A 22,361-nucleotide genomic window follows, 5' to 3' on the forward strand; every position below is an offset into this window, starting at 1 on the left:
CAAGTATGCCTCTCTGACCGAATTGCATATTCGCCCTTTTGCTGTGGAGACGCTTGCCGTGTGTTTTAGACCACACGACCGAAGTAAAACTTATTACATAAATAAAAAGCGCCATCCAATGAGCCTCGGTCATAACTGTAGAGCACCAGATTCTTGAAGTATACAAAAATGGATTGTTTCAAAGTTCTCTGAGAACTCCATGTACTGATATTTTAAAATAACAATCACTATTTCACTGTAGCCTAAAGCGTATCCCGATAACAATGTTGGTAAGGCATTCACTAGCCAAAATAGCCCAGTGGACAAAATAACCACTGCCTCCGATTCCGGATTTTACATGCACCTCGAACTTTTCAGTTGTCTGCATTTTAAGAAATTACTAATATCACGTGTCTCAAACGGTGAAGGAAAAACCTCGTGATGAAACCTGCATACCAGAGAGTTTTCTTAATTATCTGCGTGTGTGAAGACTGCCAATCCTCATTGGGATTTTTTTTTTTTTTCATTGATGGACTATTGGCCTAACCCCTGTCATTCTGAGAGAAGACTGGAGCTCAGCAGTGAGCCGAATATGGGTTGATAATGATGATTCACTAGCTTTCTCCCCAAGCCAAGCGTGTCACAAAGAAGTTTTTACTTCGAAACTTCTTCCGAATTAGTAAAGCGTAGCTAGTTCCCTCCTTTTAAATGTTCACAGTTTAATTAACAAATGAAACCGCACCTCCAGTAAGGCAGATGTCAGAGCGGCGCCTGCTGCGGCTCGGTGCGGCACAGTGCGGTCGTAGCGTCGGGCACAGCGCCGCTTTCCCTGCGACCTTTGCCTGTTCACAGTTAAAAAATAAATAATACTATGTGCCCCGCCCATTGCAACTTCACCTTCGCAAGTCGTTAAGCTATGTCGGTGACTTTGGTTCTTCTGCGAATCTCATATCTACAAGACGGAGGTCTTGGATTCGGTCCCCGGCTGGGCCGATTAAGGTTTTCTTAATTGGTCCAGGCCTGGCTGGTGGGAGGCTTCAGCCCTGGCTAGTTACCCTACTGGCAAAGACGTACCGCCAAGCGATTTAGCGTGCCGGTACGATGCCGTGTAGGAACTGAAAGGAGTGTGGATTTTCATCCTCCTCCTAACAAGTTAGCCCGCTTCCATCTTGGATTGCATCATCACTTACCATTAGGTGAGATTGTGGTCAAGGGCGAACTTGTAAAGTATAAAAAAAGATCATGCAGAGAAAATCCGTGCTGGTTGAGTATTTCTAAAGTTAGTTTTTTTTTTGGTTGCCCTAAACTTACCCACCAATATTAAGGGCTCATACTTGGTGGAGGTACTCAATAACGTGCAAGATATAGACCCTTATGTTTATCTGCCGCGCTCGAGTAACTGCAAAAATCCTCTTTTCGGCTCCCCTACTATTATGATGATGATATATCTCTACTCTACTAATACTACGAGTATATATGTAAAATATATATGTTGCATATGCATATATAAATGTATATATGCATATGGGGCATTTCACGCCAAACCGACAACGAAAAAAAAGTGAGGTCTTGAAATTTGTTTATATTCTGGTGGTTTGTAGTTCTAGTAGACATATATACGTGTGCCTATTTTTTTTTTCGTACGAGGCATAATTGCCGAGTTATGAGCTTCTAAAGAATTGAAAAAATTTGAGAAGGGACATTTTCAACTGTTGTTTTTCGAATCATTGAGTTTGTAATTAAATTCAAATGAAATGGTTTCAAATAGTCAAAAACACGTTATTTTTGAATTTGAAGTCGAATTTGAGTTTTTATTTTTTTTTAGCATAAAAAACCGGAAGTGAAAATTTCAAATTAAATTTTCAAAAAGTTCGACATAATTTTTTTTCAAAATTTCAAGTTCTAATAAATAGAGTACCAACAGATCGCACGGAGCGCCCCATTTCAGCGCTGCCTTAGATGGGTTGGTATACACAATACTGCAATATAGGTGTTTATTGTTATTCCTAGCTGGTTACAATAGTTTAATATATGAAAATATAATATATACATGCATTTAATTGATCTGCACCAGGAGCAACGGCGTCCCAAATTTGACCCATTTCGACATTTTTTACATGTGCTAGTATTTTTTTGTGACTTATACTTAATGCAAAAAGTTGATTGTTATAATAAGATTTGAAACCTTAAGTGGAATAGATTACTATATTTATCTCTAACCACCTCTAAGCGCGGCTGGGTCTTTTTTGACCCAGTCATGGATGACGAAGTTTAACTTTATATAATTTCTAAGTTAGTCGCAATTTTGCGTAATTATGCGCCATATTGAAAATTTGCGGCAATGAATGGGTGGTGGGGGACGCGGTAGAGCTTTATTTTATTTGAAAAGAATAAGCTAATTTAACTCCTTGGATATTCAATCTATTTAGTATTCCAGATCTTAGGCCTAAGCAATTTTCACTGTATTATTGTTTAAACGGAATATCATCAATAGTATGAAATTAATGCTCTTATTATTGAGGTAATGTATTTTTAACCGACTTCAAAAAAGGAACAAGTTCTCAATTAGATGCGTATGCTTTTTTTTAATGTTTGTTACCTCGTAAATTCGTGAAAAATTAAGTAATTTTGTGTTAAAATGAAAACAACAATTGCCCGTACAGCGGCGCTTTCGTTCACTATTAGACATACTAAAAATAGGAAAATAAAATCTTTTTAACAATAAAATTTAACCGATTTCAAAATCACAAAAATATCTAAAAAGCGAAAAATAACATCGTATGAGCTACCCTCTGATCACTTTGAAGGCGGTGCCAACACTCACTGTGTTAAAAAAACTGTGTTAACAAAAAAAAATTAACCGATTTCACAATCACAAAAATAAACTAAAAAGCGAAAAATAACATCGTAAGTGTGCCAACACAGTGAGAGTTGGCACTGTCTTCAAAGTGATCAGGAGTCGTGTAGAAACCAAAAGGGATGTGGACTTTCATCCTCCTCCAAATAAGTTAGCCCGCCTCCATCTTAGACTACATCATTACTTACCATCAGGTGAGATTGTAGTTAAGGGCTAACTTGTAATGAATAATAAAAAAAATCTTAGCTCCGAAATTTGTTTAATTTAACAATTAGTGTCCAATTGGTTATTCGATTGAAACATTATCATGGCAAACATTACAATTTTTTAAATTTGTTTCAAGATTTTAAACAACAATAGAAGGTTCACAGTAACAAAGGTCTTTTTTAAATCAATAAAAATGCCAAACGTTATATGTTTTTGTCATAAAAATACTTTATTTTAGTTACAAGGTCAATCAGAGAGAGTACTTAATTTCAGTTATAAGCCGCGGTGAAAAGTAAAATTGATTGAATCAAGATTTGGTTGTATCCTATTGTACAATATTCTTTCAAGAACTTTTGAAGAGAAAAAATAGGTGTGGCACTCGGTGAAAAGTATAGCTTTTTTTAAATATTGGATAGAAGCAGGCGTTACTTTGCGGAAGTTCATCATGATTATATAATGATTTATTTATTTTGCTATCATCCGCGAAAAGTCGACGAACCCATGCGACAACGTCACCCAGGTCCGGCAAAATACTCTCTACGTACGTTTCACCCCGAAACCGGAGCATCCTCAGGAGATGTTGACTCTACAACGTTGACTTTGCAATTGCACGTTGTAGAGTCAACATCTCCTGAGGATGCTCCGGTTTCGGGGTGAAACGTACGTAGAGAGTATTTTGCCGGACCTGGGTGACGTTGTCGCATGGGTTCGTCGACTTTTCGCGGATGATAGCAAAATAAATAAATCATTATATAATTATAGCTTTTTTTTCAACTTCATTATCATCATGTCAGCCGATGGACGTCCACTGCAGTACATAGGCCTTTTGTAAGAAATTCGGTGATTTCGGTTCTTTTGCGGATCTCCTCATTTCTGATTCGATCACGCAGATATACTACTAGCATAGCTCATTCCATCGCCCGCTGTTTGATTCTGAGCCTACTTATGAGGCCCATAGTTAGTGACCAAGTCTCGGAACCATAGGTCATCACTGTTCGAAGACTTTGTCTGTTCGAAGACTTGTCTTCAGGCACTGAGGAGTTTTGGACGAAAAGATATCGCGAAGTTTCCCGAATGCGGCCCAGCCGAGTTGGGTTTAGTGGTTCACGTCCTTCTCGAAATCAGATCTACCTGAATATGTTCTAGCTGTATATGAATTCGTCTACAAACTTATGCAATTTTCCGTCTTTATCAAATCATGCAATTATAATTATTTATTTATTTTATTCATGCAGTATTTTTTCTTTAGAAGAGAATGAAAAATAAAAGAATAATTAATAAATTAAACAAAAATAAAAAATGTCTTTACATTCAGCTGGAATCCAACTATGGTTTAATAAATTTTGCCCTTAGTCTCATACCACTTGTCCAGTTGAGTCGATATGATAATGTCGAAATGTGTTAACTTGAGGCTTAGGTGTTAGGTTTATTTTCGATACGGTATTTCTAGATTCGGTCGCTGCGTTCAAATCCAGCGATAAAAGCTATTCTATGGCTTAATAAAACATTATATCAGATAAAGACGGCCTTGTGCCGGTTAAAATACTTCGTTGGTACTTATACCATCTACTCCAATACTGAAATAATTGTAAGCAAGGTAAGATATTATTAAAATAAATCATTGATTGTACAAGATTTAAACATAGATAGCTCAGCGCCAGGTTAAAGGGAAGTGTAAGGTAAGGCATTTGCACAGGCATAAATTCTTTATAATAGTAGATATTTTAATAGTTTGATTATATTAAATAGATACAAAAGCACACTTTGTATTAAATTGTACTTTTAACTCATCACCGTCTTTAGTTTTATTTCAATTTTACCCATAAATCATTATTTTCATGAATCTTTTTAATTACTTCACGATTTGTCCAATCTTTGTTTGGAAGATTTAAAATTGTAACTATTTTAAATTTAAGAAAACAGATCAAGTAGAAACATTTATATCTCAAGATCCGCTAAACCGTTTTTTTATGGTTGCTTTCTTATATATATCTCCACCCTGGAATCGAAAAAATAACTAAAAAAAAACTAATAATCGAGGTCATAAATATCTAAATATCTAAGCAAAAATTTAAAAAATATACCGATTTCTAAATTTTGCATGACAAAAATAGATTTAAATAAGACTCTTTAAGTAAATTATCAACAAACGAAAACTCTGTTGATGTTATTTAATGCTAGATCTTTTACACGGTTAGCAGTTAACAAATTGAATGTTATCTTATTTTCATTCAATTTGTTAACTGCTCAAAAATACTTTACCTGACAATGGGTAAGTTTGTTCCTCATGCCTACCTTTGAACCGCGCCTAAATTCACCAATAAAATTGGTGAAAATTGGTAAAAAAAATAATTTTTTTTGAGGGAGATAAGTGTGTGTGATGATGTGCATGTGTGTAAACTCATTCACTTTTAAGCAAGTTAAAAAAAGCTTGTTTGTGTTTTAGTCTTTTTACTACAATCTATGGTGTTAGTAACCATAAGCACTTGAAGCATTTTTTGAATATTAAGTCATACCGCGTCCCCCACAAGCAACATCTTCATTGCTTCCCCGCGAATGTGAACATTCGCATAAGGTGCATGATAACGCAAAATTGCGACTAACTTAGAAATTATATAAAGTTAAACTTCGTCATCCATGACTGGGTCAAAAAAGACCCAGCCGCGCTTAGAGGTGGTTAGAGATAAATATAGTAATCTATTCCACTTAAGGTTTCAAATCTTATTATAACAATCAACTTTTTGCATTAAGTATAAGTCACAAAAAAATACTAGCACATGTAAAAAATGTCGAAATGGGTCAAATTTGGGACGCCGTTGCTCCTGGTGCAGATCAATTAAATGCATGTATATATTATATTTTCATATATTAAACTATTGTAACCAGCTAGGAATAACAATAAACACCTATATTGCAGTATTGTGTATACCAACCCATCTAAGGCAGCGCTGAAATGGGGCGCTCCGTGCGATCTGTTGGTACTCTATTTATTAGAACTTGAAATTTTGAAAAAAAATTATGTCGAACTTTTTGAAAATTTAATTTGAAATTTTCACTTCCGGTTTTTTATGCTAAAAAAAAATTAAAACTCAAATTCGACTTCAAATTCAAAAATAACGTGTTTTTGACTATTTGAAACCATTTCATTTGAATTTAATTACAAACTCAATGATTCGAAAAACAACAGTTGAAAATGTCCCTTCTCAAATTTTTTCAATTCTTTAGAAGCTCATAACTCGGCAATTATGCCTCGTACGAAAAAAAAAATAGGCACACGTATATATGTCTACTAGAACTACAAACCACCAGAATATAAACAAATTTCAAGACCTCACTTTTTTTTCGTTGTCGGTTTGACGTGAAATGCCCCATATGCAAAGCGAAATAGACTATACTTACTAGTAAAACATAGACAACCAGTCTGTTGGTTGGCCTGGAGAGACGTCGTCGGCCGGATCTCCTTTTGATCCTTCGACTGCTCCGTTACACACTTCTGGTAATAGTCGAACTCTTTCACGTACCTAAAAAAAGGACAAAAGCCTTTACATTTATACATCAGAAACAGGTTCAAATGCGGTCACAGGGTGGAAATTTAAGATACCTAAAGACGCGACGAACGGATCAAAACAATCTAAGTAAACACCTGGTCATTCTAGTATCTCCTCTGATCTGATCATCAGAGTATCTCATCTGATCAGATAATCCGAGTATCTAATTTGATTTGACCATCCGAGTTTGTCATCAGATCTGATCATCCAAGTACTCGTATGTCATCTGAACTGATCACCCGAGTATCTCATCTAATCTGATTATTATCCGCGTATGTCAACTGACAACTTTACAATTGCACGTTGTAGAGTCAACATCTCCTTAGGATGCTCCGGTTTCGGGGTGAAACGTACATAGAGAGTATTTTGTCGGACCTGGGTGACGTCGTCGCATGGGTTCGTCGACTTTTCGCGGATGATAGCAAAATAAATAAATCATTATATAATTATGTCAACTGATCTGATCATCCTTGTATCTCATCTGATCTGATCATTCGAGTATGTCATATGATCTGATCATCCGAGCTTCTTCTTACCACACGGGCGGCCAGCGGTTGTCGGCGAGGTACTCCCTGGAGGCAGCGCTGAGGTGCTTGGCGCGACACACGCGGTCGTACGCGCCGCATAGACGCCACGTGCACCACTCTGACAGGTTGTGCGCATTGTGTAACTGTAACGTGCAAATACATCAATTATTAGTTCTTATTTTTATTTAACACTAGCTGACGCCGCGAGGTTTTACCCGCGTGGTTCCCGTTCCCGTAGGAATACAGGGATAATATATAGCCTATAACCTTCCTCGATAAATGAGCTATCTAACACTGAAAGAATTTTTCAAATCGGACCAGTAGTTCCTGAGTTTAGCGCGTTCAATCAAACAAACAAACTCTTCAGCTTTATAATATTAGTATAGATAACAGATGCTTTATTGACTGAGTAGAATTAGTCCCCAAGTACCCACGAACATGACTAAAATTACAACTTAAGAAATTGTCGTTTTGGTCAGCAAAAAGCTGTGCAGAGATTGAATGTATATTCTTAACTGTTCCAAGTCTTCTATGTTTCAAGGTATTAAATCAGTGGCAACTTCATCATCACCGTCGTAAAGACTACTCATCACTTTCATCAGCATACGAAGAGGTCGCCGCGAGCACCAATTACTGGTTACTGGCAACTTTCTCTGAATAGTTATTAGAATCGTTTCAAATACACAAAATTAAGTTGATTGATTAAGATATCAGTCAATATAATTTTAAAATGACATAGATTAGTGTATTAATGTTGTCTTGAGCGCAGTGTTGGTCGACTCCCTCGACTCATTCGACTTGGTTGGACTAAGGATAGTTCAAATTAATTCAAAATTCATTTATTTCAATTAGGCTTAGTTTACAAGCATTTTTGAAATGTCAGGATTATGTCACAACATAATTTCATATCAATATCAAGCGGATTTTAGGAAGCCGCTGGATGCTGGCGGCTCAAACCGTGTTGTTTAAAAGTCTATGCAAAAGGCCTATGTCCAGCAGTGGACGTCCATCGGCTGATAATGATGATGATGATGTAGATTTTGAAAATAAATATATACCTTCACAGGCTCCAACAATGACAGGGCTATTTCTACAACCTGGTCGTCCTCGCCAACTCTGCAACAACACACACATTTATCCATTACTACTAAACCTAAAAAAGGGGCTAGCAAACCATTTTTTAAAGAAAAAAACAACCGACTTCATAATCACATAAATGTTACGCGAAAAATAACATTGTATGTGCTACCTTTTGATCACTTTGAAGGCGATGCCAAGCTGACGTATTAATTAAAGCCGTTTCTGATAGAACGACGGGAAAGAAAGGTCAGAAAATACTAAAACGATTAAAACGGCTTAAGTTAATGCATCACTGTCCTGGCACCGCCATCAAAGTAATCAGAAGGAAGCACATACAATGTTTATTTTCCGTTTTTTATATATTCAATAGTTTCCCTCGATTTCTCCAGGATCCCATCAGATCCTGATCATGGTACCATCCTCGGAATATCTCATTCTAACAAAAAAAAATTGTCAGAAATGGTTGATAAACGACGAAGTTATTCGCGAACATACATAAAAAAAAAATATACGGTCGCATTGAGAAACCTGCTCTTTTTTTTTAAGTCGGTTAAAAAGCAACATTTGCTTTTCATTCTAGAGAAACACTGGCTGACGCCACGCGGTTTTACTCGCGTAGATACCTTTCAGGTAACAATACGTGAATTCAATGCAAACAAACAATAAAATCTTTTCCCTTTATTATATTACTATAGATGTCAATCTGACAAATGACGTTTGGCGTTGTTCATTTGTAGCTTTAAGAAAATATACATTTCCGAATTGAGTCAAGATTTTAGATTTCTCTACTGAATGACTTATAATAGCAGTACTAACTGTTATAATCAACCAAATTTTGGGATATTTCCTTCAAAATATTGAAAAAAAATAACTGGTGCTCATGTTACAAGAACAGAATTTTTTTTGGTTGCCCTAAACGTACCCACCAATATTAAGGGCTCATACTTGGCGGAGGTAATCAAGAACGTACTTCTTTATGTTTGTTTGCCACGCTCGATTAAATCCAAAAAATCTTTACTTCGACTCCCCAAGTATAACCTTAAGCCCACATGTTAAGGTCATGCTAGTTGCGGTTAAAGCTATGGCTTAAATTTATTTCCCAGAGACAAACTAACCTGTCCTGATGCTGCAGTGTATCTATGACCCTGGCTTCCACCAGGTTGACCAGTCTGTTCATGCATAGTCTATTGGCCAACTCCAGCAGCTCCAAACAACGAGTGGGTTCCACAGTGGGCACCTTGTCCGAGTAAATATAGCACAGGAGGATGTGAAAAGCGTACATTTTCACGCCCGGGAATGCGATCTGAAAATCAAAAATGTAAAAATTAATATCATTAATATTTTACTATTAGAGAGGGCTATTAGAGGCTTTCCCAAGCCTCAACCCACTTTTAATAACAAAGCTAATTAAACTTAATCGTAGCAAACTTAATACATCAACAGAATTAATGACAAGGCACTAACACCTTTCGGTTCTAGGTAGGTATAACCGACAGCTCTCTGTGCAGAGCATGCATGGAGAAAGAAACACCGATACATAAGCTTGCAGAGGTGTATCTGAACAACGCGCAGCACACATTGAATCTCCAGCAACACTCCATGAGGCGATCGGCGACCTGGGCGACCTGTTTCTGGAGCGAGCTTGGTTGGCTGGAGTGACTCTAGCGGGGACCAGCACCAAAGGTACCGACGTACAACGGCCAACCCTTGTGGCCAAGTGCGGAAAAGGCCCAGGAAAGAAGAAGAAGAAGAAGAGATTATAAATATTGAAAATCCAAAAGTGGCGCCAGTGACAGAAAAATTGAGGAGTAAAAGGTTAGCTTGGTATGTACATATCCAAGTAATGTGGAGGGATGAAAGTCATATTACCAGAATGTTGGAATTGCAAGTGGAAGGACACAAGAGGAAAGGAAGACCAAAGAAAAGATGGTTGGAGTGTGTCAAAGAGGACGGAGAAGGAAGAGGATGTGTGTAAAGTGAGTGGATGATGCGTTGAGGTGAATGGAGGAGGAGGAGAATGGAGGAGATTGATATCGACCCACCTAAGTGAAATAAGGTACAGAAGAGATCGGGAATAATGTGTGCAATTGTTTTGACTATCTTCCTAAAGCTCGAAATTCAATGAAACACAATACTCACCACTCTCGAAGTGCTCTCCCTAAAATGTCCTTGAAACATCGCCTTCATGGGGTCACAGCGCGCCATCAGCATGGAGCGGTGCGCCAGGTGAATGCCGTCGTCGAGGTCGAACGTCACGTCCGCAAACAGATTCTGTTCCACGCAAATGTCGCGCATCCTTTGTGGCAGCGGCTAGAATTGAGATTTTTATCATCATTATCAACCCATATTCGGCTCACTGCTGAGCTCAAGTCTGCTCTCAGAATGAGAGGGGTTAGGCCAATAGTCCACCACGCTAGCCCAATGCGGATTGGTAAACTTCACACACGTAGAGAATTCAGAAAACTCTCAGGTATGCAGGTTTCTTCGAGATCTTTTTCATTTTGTATATTTCTTAGTCGTGGCCAGATCATTAGTCATAAAACGCTCGTGCGTTTTATGCGAATATGCGAGAGCCTTTCGCATCCAGCCAAACTTAATAAATAAACCAACTGTCTATTAGACAATAATAACAATGTATTATAAAGAGGTAAAGTGTATAGTGAGTAATATCTGGATCTACTAAACTGATTTTGAAAGTTCTTTACAAGTAGAAAGCCACGTTAATTGCGAGTGTCTTAGATTATATTTTATCTCCGTATTCCCACAGGAACGGGAACTATGCGAGTGAAACCGCGGTGTGTCTGCTAGTAAGCTATAAATGCAAAACCCAGATTCAGACAAAGGAACTTATCCTATTTGATACTGTTATATTATATACCTCACGGCTGTTTGGATTGACTACAAGAAGGCCTATAATTCGGCGCCTCATTCATGGCTCACAGTCTATGTGTACTCGTACACAGAAACTTCTCCTATTTTTTTTTTTATTATATTGCCAGCAGGTTTGGCGAAACAGGAAAATCCTCACGATTGTTTGGATGGACTTCAGAAGGCCTATGATTCGATGCCTCATTCGTGGCTAATGGAGGTTTTGAGCAAGGTCAATGCAACCCTATGCTTTTTTCTTAGGTCAATCATAAGATAATGTATGACAGTCCTTTATAATTCAAGGACTTGTGAGATTTCAAACTGACCGAATCCGATCGAACGTAAGGATTAAGCGAGGTATTTTCCAGGGCGATAATTTGAGCTCTCTGTGGTTTTACCTAACTCATAATCTTCTCACTACTCTACTGAGAATGGATCGTTGCCATCAATATTATATATTAATTCACACATAAGAAAACTTTAAATTATAAAATGAATATAATGCTCACCGTATGAAATTGATGCATGAACCCTTTATCGAAGAGCAAATGTTGGTCCAATATGAACTGGCTCAACTTCGTCAGCTCGTGGAAGCCCAACAGCTCGGCAGCTTGGCGTATTTCCTGCGATCAATTAAATCACTATGTAAATGTCCATATAATTTATATATATTAAATTGAACTATGCGCAATAACACTCTCAGGCTTTAGCGACATACGAATTTGTCATTTTTGTTCAACTCACTTGCCGGGATCTATACCTAAATGTACATATTTTTGTCTTTGGACATATTTTCGATTGTGTTCCCCACATAATGTATTCTTATACAATTCTTGGTATTGACCTGGATAATAATGCATTTGTTTAGCTGAGGTCTTAAAAAATTGAGTTTCCACCGTTGTCCTATATTTTATTCTGTTACATGAATCTTATTGAAGTCGCTCATATTTTAGTAATTTCAAAACTTCCATTATTTTCAACTATTCAGTTTTTTCGAGTTCAAATATGTAAATTCAAATGGCCTAAATCAATACGAATTATTATTCACAACTGTTAACTACTAGAGGGTGTTGGGGGAATGTTAAGGTTAGATATCCTGACCTGTATGCCTTTAAGCTTAGGATCCGATTGTAAAGAAACTCTGGTGAGTGTTTATGGCCGCCAAAATGCCTAATAGCAGCCTAAGGTTTCCTAGTATGGTCTGTGGCACCAAAAACATTCTGGTTTAACATATAGTACTTTTACTTTCGGAAGACTATTTGGATATAGAAGTAAGGTATACAAACAAGCGAAAACAATGCGTTTCTTCTATGTTGTCGCCTCTTTACGTAGATAGAAAAAAAATAGACTATTAATCATTCAGTCAAAAGATATTTGATTTTGAGTTGATTTTCACATTACAACACCAACAATGAACCATTTTTAAACTTTTTTAAATTGCAACAGGTTGAGACTTGGTTGAGAGGTTGAGATTTGCACACATTACGTTTAATGTTTATATTATATATTATATTTTTAATAAAAACATAAAAATCTTTTACCGAGTAACTTACGAACTTTTTTGACCCGTTTTTAGGTCTGAAAAACACCACGCATATTGACACCAAATATCTAGCCGCATTGTCTCGTTTCTTTACAGTTTACCACGTATAGGCTGTTGTCTTGTTTGAGGGAATGCTATCTTTTTATCTATTACTTTCTCTGTCTACGTTCCTTAATGTTACACACACAAAGGCAATAGCCCTGTTAACTTACTACTTACACTAAATTATAAACATAACTATTTTATATGTTTTTTTAATAACGTTGTATTCCTCTTCATATAAAATTTGTGATGTACCATGACTTGTTAAGATTCTAATGCGCGTGCAACGAAGTAAATAAACGGTACAACAATATATATTTCATAATATTAAAGTGCAATGAAGAAAAGGAAGCATTTAGTGGAAAAAAATCTTACAAAGAAGTAAAATGTAAATTAAAACTATTCTAAATACAATATTAAACGTTTCTTATTAATAATAATAATAATAAATAATAATAATAATGACAAAATTAATAATCATGATTTATGAGTTATTTATATTATAATAATCGTTACCAGTAGTATTCCGATAGCAGCGGACTGAAGAAGACCATTATTAATTTATTATTACATTTTATTTATTTAATATTATAATTATTTTACACCATACAAATACAACAATATTGATTTATAAAAAAAAAACAGCAATAGGAAATATAGAGACTAATTACAAGAAGCAGTTGTAAAGGCGGCGAAAAAGATTGGCAAAGTTTGATAAGATATTGATAAAAACAAAGCGAAGGTTCTGGAGTCCACTGCGATATTAAAAATAATACATAAAATTACCGTCTAATAAAAACATACCGACGGCATCGATCTCCTATTATAAAGTGGATGCACAATCAGTGACCAAAAAAACGTCCCCACACAACTTCTTGGCACTCAATTCAAGTAGTCGCATATGCAAATTCAACCTTAAACTCAATCCTTAAGGTTGAATTTGCTCTGAATTTCGGATTTTATTGAATATTGGACTATATTTAAAGAGCTAGGTATAATTTTCTTTGCCAATAATTCTATAACTGTCAAAGCTAAAATGGCCAGTTTTCAAGTGAAATTTTCTACATGATTGTGCGTCTTTTTATTAATGTCTCATGGTGAGTACAATACAAAGAATACTACGATACGGATCTGTCGAAGCCTACCAATAGTCAATCTATTCTGGGAAGTCTATACGGCTTTGGTTGTGTAGGTAAACCGTGCTACAATGTTTTTTTTGTTTAATTTTTAATAGTTCCATGTCATTGGCTGCATAAAATCAGAAACAAATGCTTCCTTAAGAGAGACATATTAAAGAGGCTACGCCGAGACTAAATCTTGGAGGCTACAAAAATTGAAGAGGGCATGCTCTACGCCAATTATGTATTATTTACCATAAAAAAAGTATTGTATGCCACTGCAAGTATTTAGTGATTGTAGCACTCGTGCTACAATGGGCAGTTACATGACAGTGTCCTCGTTAAGCAACTGATTCAGAGATGTCAGAACAACAAAGTTTCGTACTTACTAAAATAAATCTTGAGTAGCATGTATGTTGTAAACAAGGAGTTTATCAATCACCGTTGTTATTTAATTTTGTTAACATAAATTTCAAGATGGCAACTTTGAAGACATCAAAATTTAATAAGTGATTTGAAATTGGGCGTTACATAAGTAGCAATTTTGTGGATCTTAATATTTATTGGAGAAGAAGACACCATACCAGAACAGACTTAGAGGCATGCAAGGCGGCATTATAGATATAATCGAGCAACATCTTATAGACAACCTAAAGGAACTAAGACAGATACGACACCTAACAAAAACTGTGTAGATATGAAAATTTGGAATTAGACAAGTTAAAAAAAACACAGAACCTACAATAAATAAACATCACAGTACACTCCAAATCCAAGGCAACAAGAAGCCAAACCAAAATACGCCGTATTACAATATATCAAGGTTAATAATTCCAACTCACCTGTTGTTTGAAGGCCGTGTTGTCCATCACGCCGGTGTAGACGAAGTTTATGATCTCTTGCATGACAGTTTGCGATATGAGCTTGCTCATAGTAACAATTGTCTGAGTTTGCGATGTTGCGTGCTGGATTTTTTCGCACTAAAAAGTTTTATGGTTGTTACGTCTATCAAAATCTCAGACTAATTACATAAGGACTATACTACAGCCTTTCTTAGTGAGTACTGTTTACCAACAAACAAATTAGAAATGAGGGTCATCACTAGTCATTTCACACCTAATAATAATTATTTTTATCTTGGTCTTAAATTAATAAAAATAAATTTGATTAACTAAGCTTAGAACAGTTAGATATAGTTAATATATTTTATAAACAAACCATACATAATTCAAAATAAATAAGTTATGAAATGACATGCGTTTTCTACCTTCATTTCCAATTTATTTGTTAGTAAACAGTACTCATCAAGACATGCTGTAGTATAATCATCATCATCAACCCATATTCGGCTCACTGGTGAGCTTAAGTCTCCTCTCAGAATGAGAGGGGTTAGGCCTATAGTCCAACACGCTAGCCCAATGCGGATTGGCAGACTTCACACGCGCAAAAAAAATCTCTGGTATGCAGGTTTCCTCACGATGTTTTTCCTCCATCGATTTAGACACGTGATATTTAATTTCTGAAAATGTACACAACGGAAAAGTTGGAACCGACACCCTCTGGAATCGGAGGCAAAGGTCATCTCCACGGGGCTATCACACTCAAATTCACGAAAAAATTTGTCTGTCATTTTGTGAGGAAAACGACATTATATATTATACGAAACAAGATGTTGTGAATCGTTTTTTACACCACTTAACTACACAAATAGGTATTTTACGGAGCTCTTTAACCGGCGAACACGACTACAACTATGAAACATCGATACTATAGAATATAGAGACAATTTTTATAATCGCATTAGATCGTTGATCATATACTTTGACAGAAAAGTAACGTCTAGCGAGGCAGGTCCTTTATGTAATTAGTCTGAGATCAAAATGCAAAGTTTAGTTGAAAATTATTCTCTTAATTAGGTATTTGCAGTATTAACAAGCAAGACTCCGCCCGGGTAGAAATTTGTCTTTTCTAACAAAACGCAAAAAAGAACTGACACTTATTAATTATTTATTATTATCAAAATCAAACAGACGTTTTTTCATAATTTTTGCAGATAACTTTCCGATCGTAATATTGTAACCTGTATGACAGACAGACAGAAATCCGTTTCAAAAATTGTTTTTAGTTGTGTTCTTTCTGTCCCTCTATTTAAATTTTTGATAATTTTGGTCATAGTACCATTGGCGTATCTAGGATTACTTCCTGGGGTGGGCCCGGCCCCCGACATCAAGTTTATTATTAGTATCATAATAGAATTCCATATCCTCAGTCCAGAATTCAAGGGTGTGCACAGGTCCATTTTAGCCCACCCGGACCGCCCTCTATATACGCCTATGCATAGTACTAAATAAAAAAAAATACTAATGTGACTTTTTTCTATGCATTCACACCTAAACCACTAAACCGATTGTACAAACCTATATTATCAGCGAGTAACATGTACAAACCTTAACAACTCTGATAGAGATGATGGCTGGGTGGTTCACTTCTCTGTACAAGTCGGGCGGTCGTTTGCAACTGTCACTGATAGGTAGGATTTGACACGACGAGCGGCGTTTTATCTGATCCCACACTCTGATTATAAGAAAAGTTACATTTTATTTATCTAAATCATCATCATCATTATCCACCCTTATTCGGCTCACTGCTGAGCTCGAGTCTCCTCTCTGAATGAGAGGGGTTTCTCTGGTATGCCGGTTTCCTTACGATGATTTTCTTTACCGTTTGATACACGTGTTGTTTAATTTCTTAAAATGCACACCCCAGACCGGATTCAGACCCACACCCTGCGGAATCGGAGGCAGAGGTCATATCTATTGGGCTATCAGGGCTTATATTTATCTAAATATATTTTTAATATTCACGTATGACGATTTCACGTGATAGTGGATATGACCTCTGCCTTCGATTCGGAGAGTGATCAGGTGTTCGAATCCGGTCCGGGGCACCTCCGCTTGTCCACTAGTATTGAATAGTAGTAACTCTACCTCAGTAAGTTTATTATAAAAACATATATCTATCTTAAGACGAGAGAAAAAACAAAATATGTCGATCAATAGCGGCTGAATAGAAAATATAACACTCTTTTGTTACGATGGCACGAAAGAGTGAGCTATATTTTGGTAAACAATATGTCTTCACGAGATAACCAATGGTGTGCATTATCACCATTATCTTATAATATTATTACCTGACGTTTGAAAAGACTTTAGACTTTTTTCAACATTATATTACACTATCGAACGCCCGCGACTTCGTCCGGCCTTAGACCTCCTTAATCCGACCCTCTCGCAAAAACCGTTTTTAATGGATGTCTACCTCCCTGCCAAATTTCTACTTTGTACGTCAAGCGGTTTTCGAGAAATCGTGATGAATGTTTTATTGATATTGTTTTGTGTTGTAACTATTGATCATAAATTGTTTAGTGTTGGCATGGACAACATGACGGGCAGGGAAGATGGGTGTTGCATTCTAAAGGGATCACTTAAACCTACTCTCAATGTCACAAGTCCTGGGACCTCCTCGAGGTGTTTCCTCTACCACAAAATGATGGTACAGTCACACTTTTCCATTTATATATTAAGATTGTAAATGTGTACCTCATTTGTTTCGCTTGATCTTGTCGAATTAAGTATTCAGTGTCTTCGTTAAATTCCCCTGCAGTAGCCTCTCCCATACTGCTGACCTACAATGAAATAAACAATTTTTGTTATAGTTAAAATTTTATAAGTAACAATTGGGTATTTTTCAACATTTTTTATTTAATATATAATATCAGTATCCTAATAGCATTTTTGTTGAAGTAACAGTGTATCTGCGTTTATTATTTACAAAAATACAAGGCACTTACATACATACAACAAACAAAAGACAGACCGGCAGATACACATAGAAGACACAATTGTTTTTAAATCACAGATATCCTTACCATACTACTTTCACTGGAGCTTCGAGCAAGTTCCACGGACAAGCTGACACAGTCGGTCGTCAGCAAACGGTGGAACAAATCGGTGCAGCGGGTATTCCTTTACTTATAGTACAGATTATATATATCCTCACCATACTACTTTCACTGGAGCTTCTCGCAAGTTCCGCGGACAAGCTGACACAGTCGGTCGTCAGCAAACGGTGGAACAAATCGGTGCAGCGGGTATTACTTTACGTATAGAATAGATTATATATATCCTTACCATACTACTTTCACTGGAGCTTCTCGCAAGTTCCGCGGACAAGCTGACACAGTCGGTCGTCAGCAAACGGTGGAACAAATCGGTGCAGCGGGTATTTCTTTACTTATAGTACAGATTATATATATCCTCACCATACTACTTTCACTGGAGCTTCTCGCAAGTTCCGTGGACAAGCTGACACAGTCGGTCGTCAGCAAACGGTGGAACAAATCGGTGCAGCGGGTATTACTTTACGTATAGAATAGATTATATATATCCTTACCATACTACTTTCACTGGAGCTTCTCGCAAGTTCCGCGGACAAGCTGACACAGTCGGTCGTCAGCAAACGGTGGAACAAATCGGTGCAGCGGGTATTCCTTTACTTATAGTACAGATTATATATATCCTCACCATACTACTTTCACTGGAGCTTCTCGCAAGTTCCGCGGACAAGCTGACACAGTCGGTCGTCAGCAAACGGTGGAACGCCTCGCACGCGGCCGCCATTACAAATCGGTGCACCGGGAATCCCTTTGCGCCGCATATTATTACCATGTCCGAGAAGTACTAATAAAAGAACAATATTTGAAAAATTTGACTATATCCCACAAATATTATATATAAGCCTCAAAAGCCTAAAGCAGATGTAAATTTTAAATGGTGAAATTGTCATTTGAATCATTAAATACTTAATAAATAATTTGCATGCCTAATTGGCAAGATACATTTACCATCTACATCTACCGACCACCTGTATAAATAATGCATGTATCTGCAAAGAAATAAATTGATTGATTGATTGAGGTTCCCAAACTTGTGAAGATTAGATCTGACTATGGAACATCATTGGATATGTCTATATTGTGGCGGAATTCCAACCACAAAAACTTTTCGAAAAAAAGTGAGAATTGACTCATTAATCGATTGCGATTTGTGGTAAATGTCAAAAAAGTTAAGTTTTTCAATCAAAAACAGTTATTTTATTAAACACAGAAAAATAACCAATAAATTTTTACTACGCCCTCCCTCCCAATCCGGTACGAAACCCTATGAACCCAGATGAATTTTAGGACCCCTGGGGGTTCACTTTGGGAATCCATGCTCTAACAGAGGCCGGACTTACGCAAACACATCATGGGTTACGCACACAGGCTTTTCAAACAATTTATAAGGGAACGGTATTTGACAAATTTAAAAAAAATATATGACAAATATTCTTACAAACATTACAAACACGAAAGTTTATATAAATGTTTGAACGTTTGTTACACTTTAACGTGGATTCAGTAGTTTCCACACAATTTCACTGAAACTTGGAATGGCGATAGATTAACGCTAAATATACATTGGGGCTACTTTTTATCCTAGTAAAATGTGTTTATTTAAGGCAATTAATATACATATAATAAAAAATATAGACACACAATACATTTTCATCTGGAGGAGTGCCTTGTGGAATACACAATACATTTTCATCTGGAGGAGTGCCTTGTGGAATACACAATACATTTTCATCTGCCTTCTACACAGTAAATAAACAATACACTACACAGATGTTTAAATTGTTGCGTGACATACCTGTTGTCGTAATAAAGTTGTCATATTTTCCAAAAACACGCTGTTCACGATAACAACTTCTGGCTCTAAAGGCCTGGGAGGTCTGAATGGAGCCTGAAACAAAATGGAAATTAGTATGAATAATATTATTGTCCTTTCTCCGTTACTAATTCCATTCTTATGCGTTGTTTTTTTTTCTTGTTTATTCTATGACAACTTCGCGTTCGTTAGCGACGCAAATCTATACTAATATTATAAAGCTGAAGAGTTTGTTTGTTTGTTTGATTGATTGAACGCGCTAATCTCAGGAACTACTGGTCCGATTATCGAGGAAGGCTACAGGCTATATATTATCCCGTATTCCTACGGGAACGGGAACCATGCGGGTAAAACTGCGCGGCGTCAGCTAGTACATCCATAATTATGTAATCTGTGCCTATCAATAAAGGGCGAAACGGAACATATGTGATAACAGTAAACGTCATAGATACATTGACAGCATTTTTGAACTTCAACGACTTTTTTTCCAACCGAAAAACCGTCATCACATACGTCTCCAAGAAATAAGCCGTTTTTGCGAAAAGCTGTATTTTATTGAGTCTGGCCCCTTACAAAGTGGTCCTTCGAGCCGGATGTATTTGCGCCTTGACTGTGATTTAATCTGATATTAATTGACGATGAAGTGTAAAATGGAAGCGGGCTTACTTGGAAGAGGTAGAAGTTCAATACCAACACCAGATATGCCGTCAAAAAGGTATGTAATATAACACGTAATAATAGGGGAAGAATAAATGGTTATTTTACTTTTCGCTTTTAGCGGTGGAGAAAAAACTATAGACCTTAAAAGCAATTTTTATTACTTTGGCTTATTGAAATTGTCAGAAAATTTTAGCGATTAATTAAGAGATTATTTCCTCCAAAATAAGTAAAAAATTAATCGCGCCTGTAACTCGAGAACTAAAATATAAGGATTTTATTTTGTATCTTTGGGACCCTCCCATTCCATTACATTACGTTTAAATCGTCAGATTTTCGAAATGCACATCTTTTAGCTATCAACTCACCTACCTTATCTTAATCTGACGTGCTGGTTGAGTATTTCTGAAGTTAGTTTATTTTTTGGTTGTCCTAAACGTACCCACCAATATTAAGGGCTCATACTTGGTGGAGGTACTCAACAACATGCAAAGAACTCAAGACTGAGTTCTGTGTTAGTGTTTAGGACTCCGAACTGACCTGTAAAAGAGGTCTCTGCACTCTCTTCAGGTTGGTCATCCAGAAGCGCTGCTGCCGCCTCGCTATCAGCGCCGCTCGGATGGCATTCTCGAACACCTCGTTCACTCCGTAGTAAGTGAACACGGACGTCTCGTAATAGTATATGCCCAACTCGTGGGCCAAGGCCCGCCCTTGGTCCGGCATTACTAGGTCACTTTTTCTTGGAGCCCTATCGATAACAAAAAAATATTTGAAATGGTTATTCATTCTAATTTCATGTTATGAAGACCATTGTAGTACGAGTGATTTTTTACACAATTAACAGCATGTGCTGCAATGGCTATTTACGTGCAGTGGCATACAATACTTTTTCTACAACCATGATAAAAGAAATTAAATATTTATTTGTATCTTCTACTCTTCATTTTATGTGTACACCCGTCATTTTTGATTATTCTTTGTATATATTTTCTCTTTTTCGATTGGTTGTCTGGAAGAGATCGCTCATTAGCGATAAGGCCGCCAATTGTACATTACTTTTTAAGTTAATTTCTTGCCTGTTATTATTCTTTTTGGTGTACAATAAAGTATATTACATTCATTCATTATTTAACAAAACTTGGTTAATAATATATTATATAGCTTTGAGCAATGGCCCACTCGATTTTGTATCGGCATGGCCTCCTAAATTTTATCTCTTCTAGGGAAGCCTGAATTTTTGCAACCAATGCCATGGAGCTATTTGAAAATAAAAAATAACATTGTAGCACGGTTTGCTAATGTTTATTACCCGTGTGGTAATAAACATTACCAAACAACCTGTTGGAATGAATAGCTTTGCGCGTCCCATCTTAGAACTCATCATTGCTTTCCACCAGACAATGCGTGATTTGATGCGCGGTCAAATGCATGATTATAGACCTTAAAAAATGGTTTTAACAGGTTCGCTGCGGTACGAGGTCAATTGACCTCGTGCGTCTCACTTCTTCGAGGGTTACGAGGTCAATTGACCTCGCATGTCTAGCGTCTTCAAGAGTTACGGGGTCAATTGACCTCGTACGTCTAGCGTCTTCAATGGTTACGAGGTCAATTGACCTCGTGCGTCTAACGTCTTCAGGAGTTACGAGGTCGATGGGACCTCGTACTACACCATATAAAGTATGTTAGTATGAGGTCAAAAAACCTCGTACCGCACCAGAGGAAAGTACAGAAATATCAGTGCAGCGAACGTGTTAAAACAAACAAAGATAGCGGTGTCTCACCTGATAAAAGGGCTTCTATCTTTACAGTAGTTCAAGTAGGTCTCGTCTCGGTACATGTAGCGGAGATCGTTCTTACATCCGACGAGTAATATCGGCGTGTTTGGACAGAAGCGTCTGCGAATGAAAATTAAAAAAAAATTGTTTACACGTTGATTCATAGACATCGTTTAAAATGAAGAAAATCTCATTAACCTTATTCTCTTAGTCTGCCTTATGTTTTTTTCTTTTAAACCGACATAAAAACGGAGGGAAGGTTATTAAAGCCTTGATTTGAAAAGCTGATTACATGATTTGATAATCCAATTATATACAGGTTTTTCAAATGAATTATTTAGCATTGAAGATAGCAAATTTATATAGCTTATAACCAAATGTACGATAGATTA

General features: G+C 36.8%; 2 protein-coding genes across 5 annotated transcripts in view; both read right to left on the reverse strand.

Annotated features, from left to right (window-relative positions):
* LOC128199462 (uncharacterized) overlaps positions 1-22,361 on the reverse strand; it is a 480,879-nt gene that overhangs the window by 104,111 nt on the left and 354,407 nt on the right. The window lies entirely within an intron of this gene.
* LOC112055361 (rho-related BTB domain-containing protein 1) overlaps positions 1-22,361 on the reverse strand; it is a 40,328-nt gene that overhangs the window by 10,115 nt on the left and 7,852 nt on the right. For 3 of the 4 annotated variants that reach the window (XM_052889084.1, XM_052889082.1, XM_052889083.1), the window contains exons 5-19: positions 21,976-22,089; positions 20,735-20,942; positions 19,520-19,612; positions 18,353-18,508; positions 17,369-17,454; positions 16,217-16,343; positions 14,612-14,749; positions 13,168-13,191; positions 11,576-11,689; positions 10,338-10,508; positions 9,314-9,501; positions 8,177-8,234; positions 7,128-7,261; positions 6,443-6,564; positions 722-821 (exon numbers count right to left, since the gene is read on the reverse strand). In XM_052889084.1, the coding sequence (XP_052745044.1) occupies positions 739-821; positions 6,443-6,564; positions 7,128-7,261; positions 8,177-8,234; positions 9,314-9,501; positions 10,338-10,508; positions 11,576-11,689; positions 13,168-13,191; positions 14,612-14,749; positions 16,217-16,343; positions 17,369-17,454; positions 18,353-18,508; positions 19,520-19,612; positions 20,735-20,942; positions 21,976-22,089 (1,816 nt within the window). In that variant the 3' untranslated portion in view covers positions 722-738. The remainder of the gene's footprint in view (positions 1-721; positions 822-6,442; positions 6,565-7,127; positions 7,262-8,176; positions 8,235-9,313; positions 9,502-10,337; positions 10,509-11,575; positions 11,690-13,167; positions 13,192-14,611; positions 14,750-16,216; positions 16,344-17,368; positions 17,455-18,352; positions 18,509-19,519; positions 19,613-20,734; positions 20,943-21,975; positions 22,090-22,361) is intronic. The other variant, XM_052889085.1, reaches the window with a different exon arrangement.

The sequence above is a fragment of the Bicyclus anynana genome, chromosome 24, assembly GCF_947172395.1.
Source record: "Bicyclus anynana chromosome 24, ilBicAnyn1.1, whole genome shotgun sequence".
In the NCBI taxonomy this organism is placed as follows: domain Eukaryota; kingdom Metazoa; phylum Arthropoda; class Insecta; order Lepidoptera; family Nymphalidae; genus Bicyclus; species Bicyclus anynana.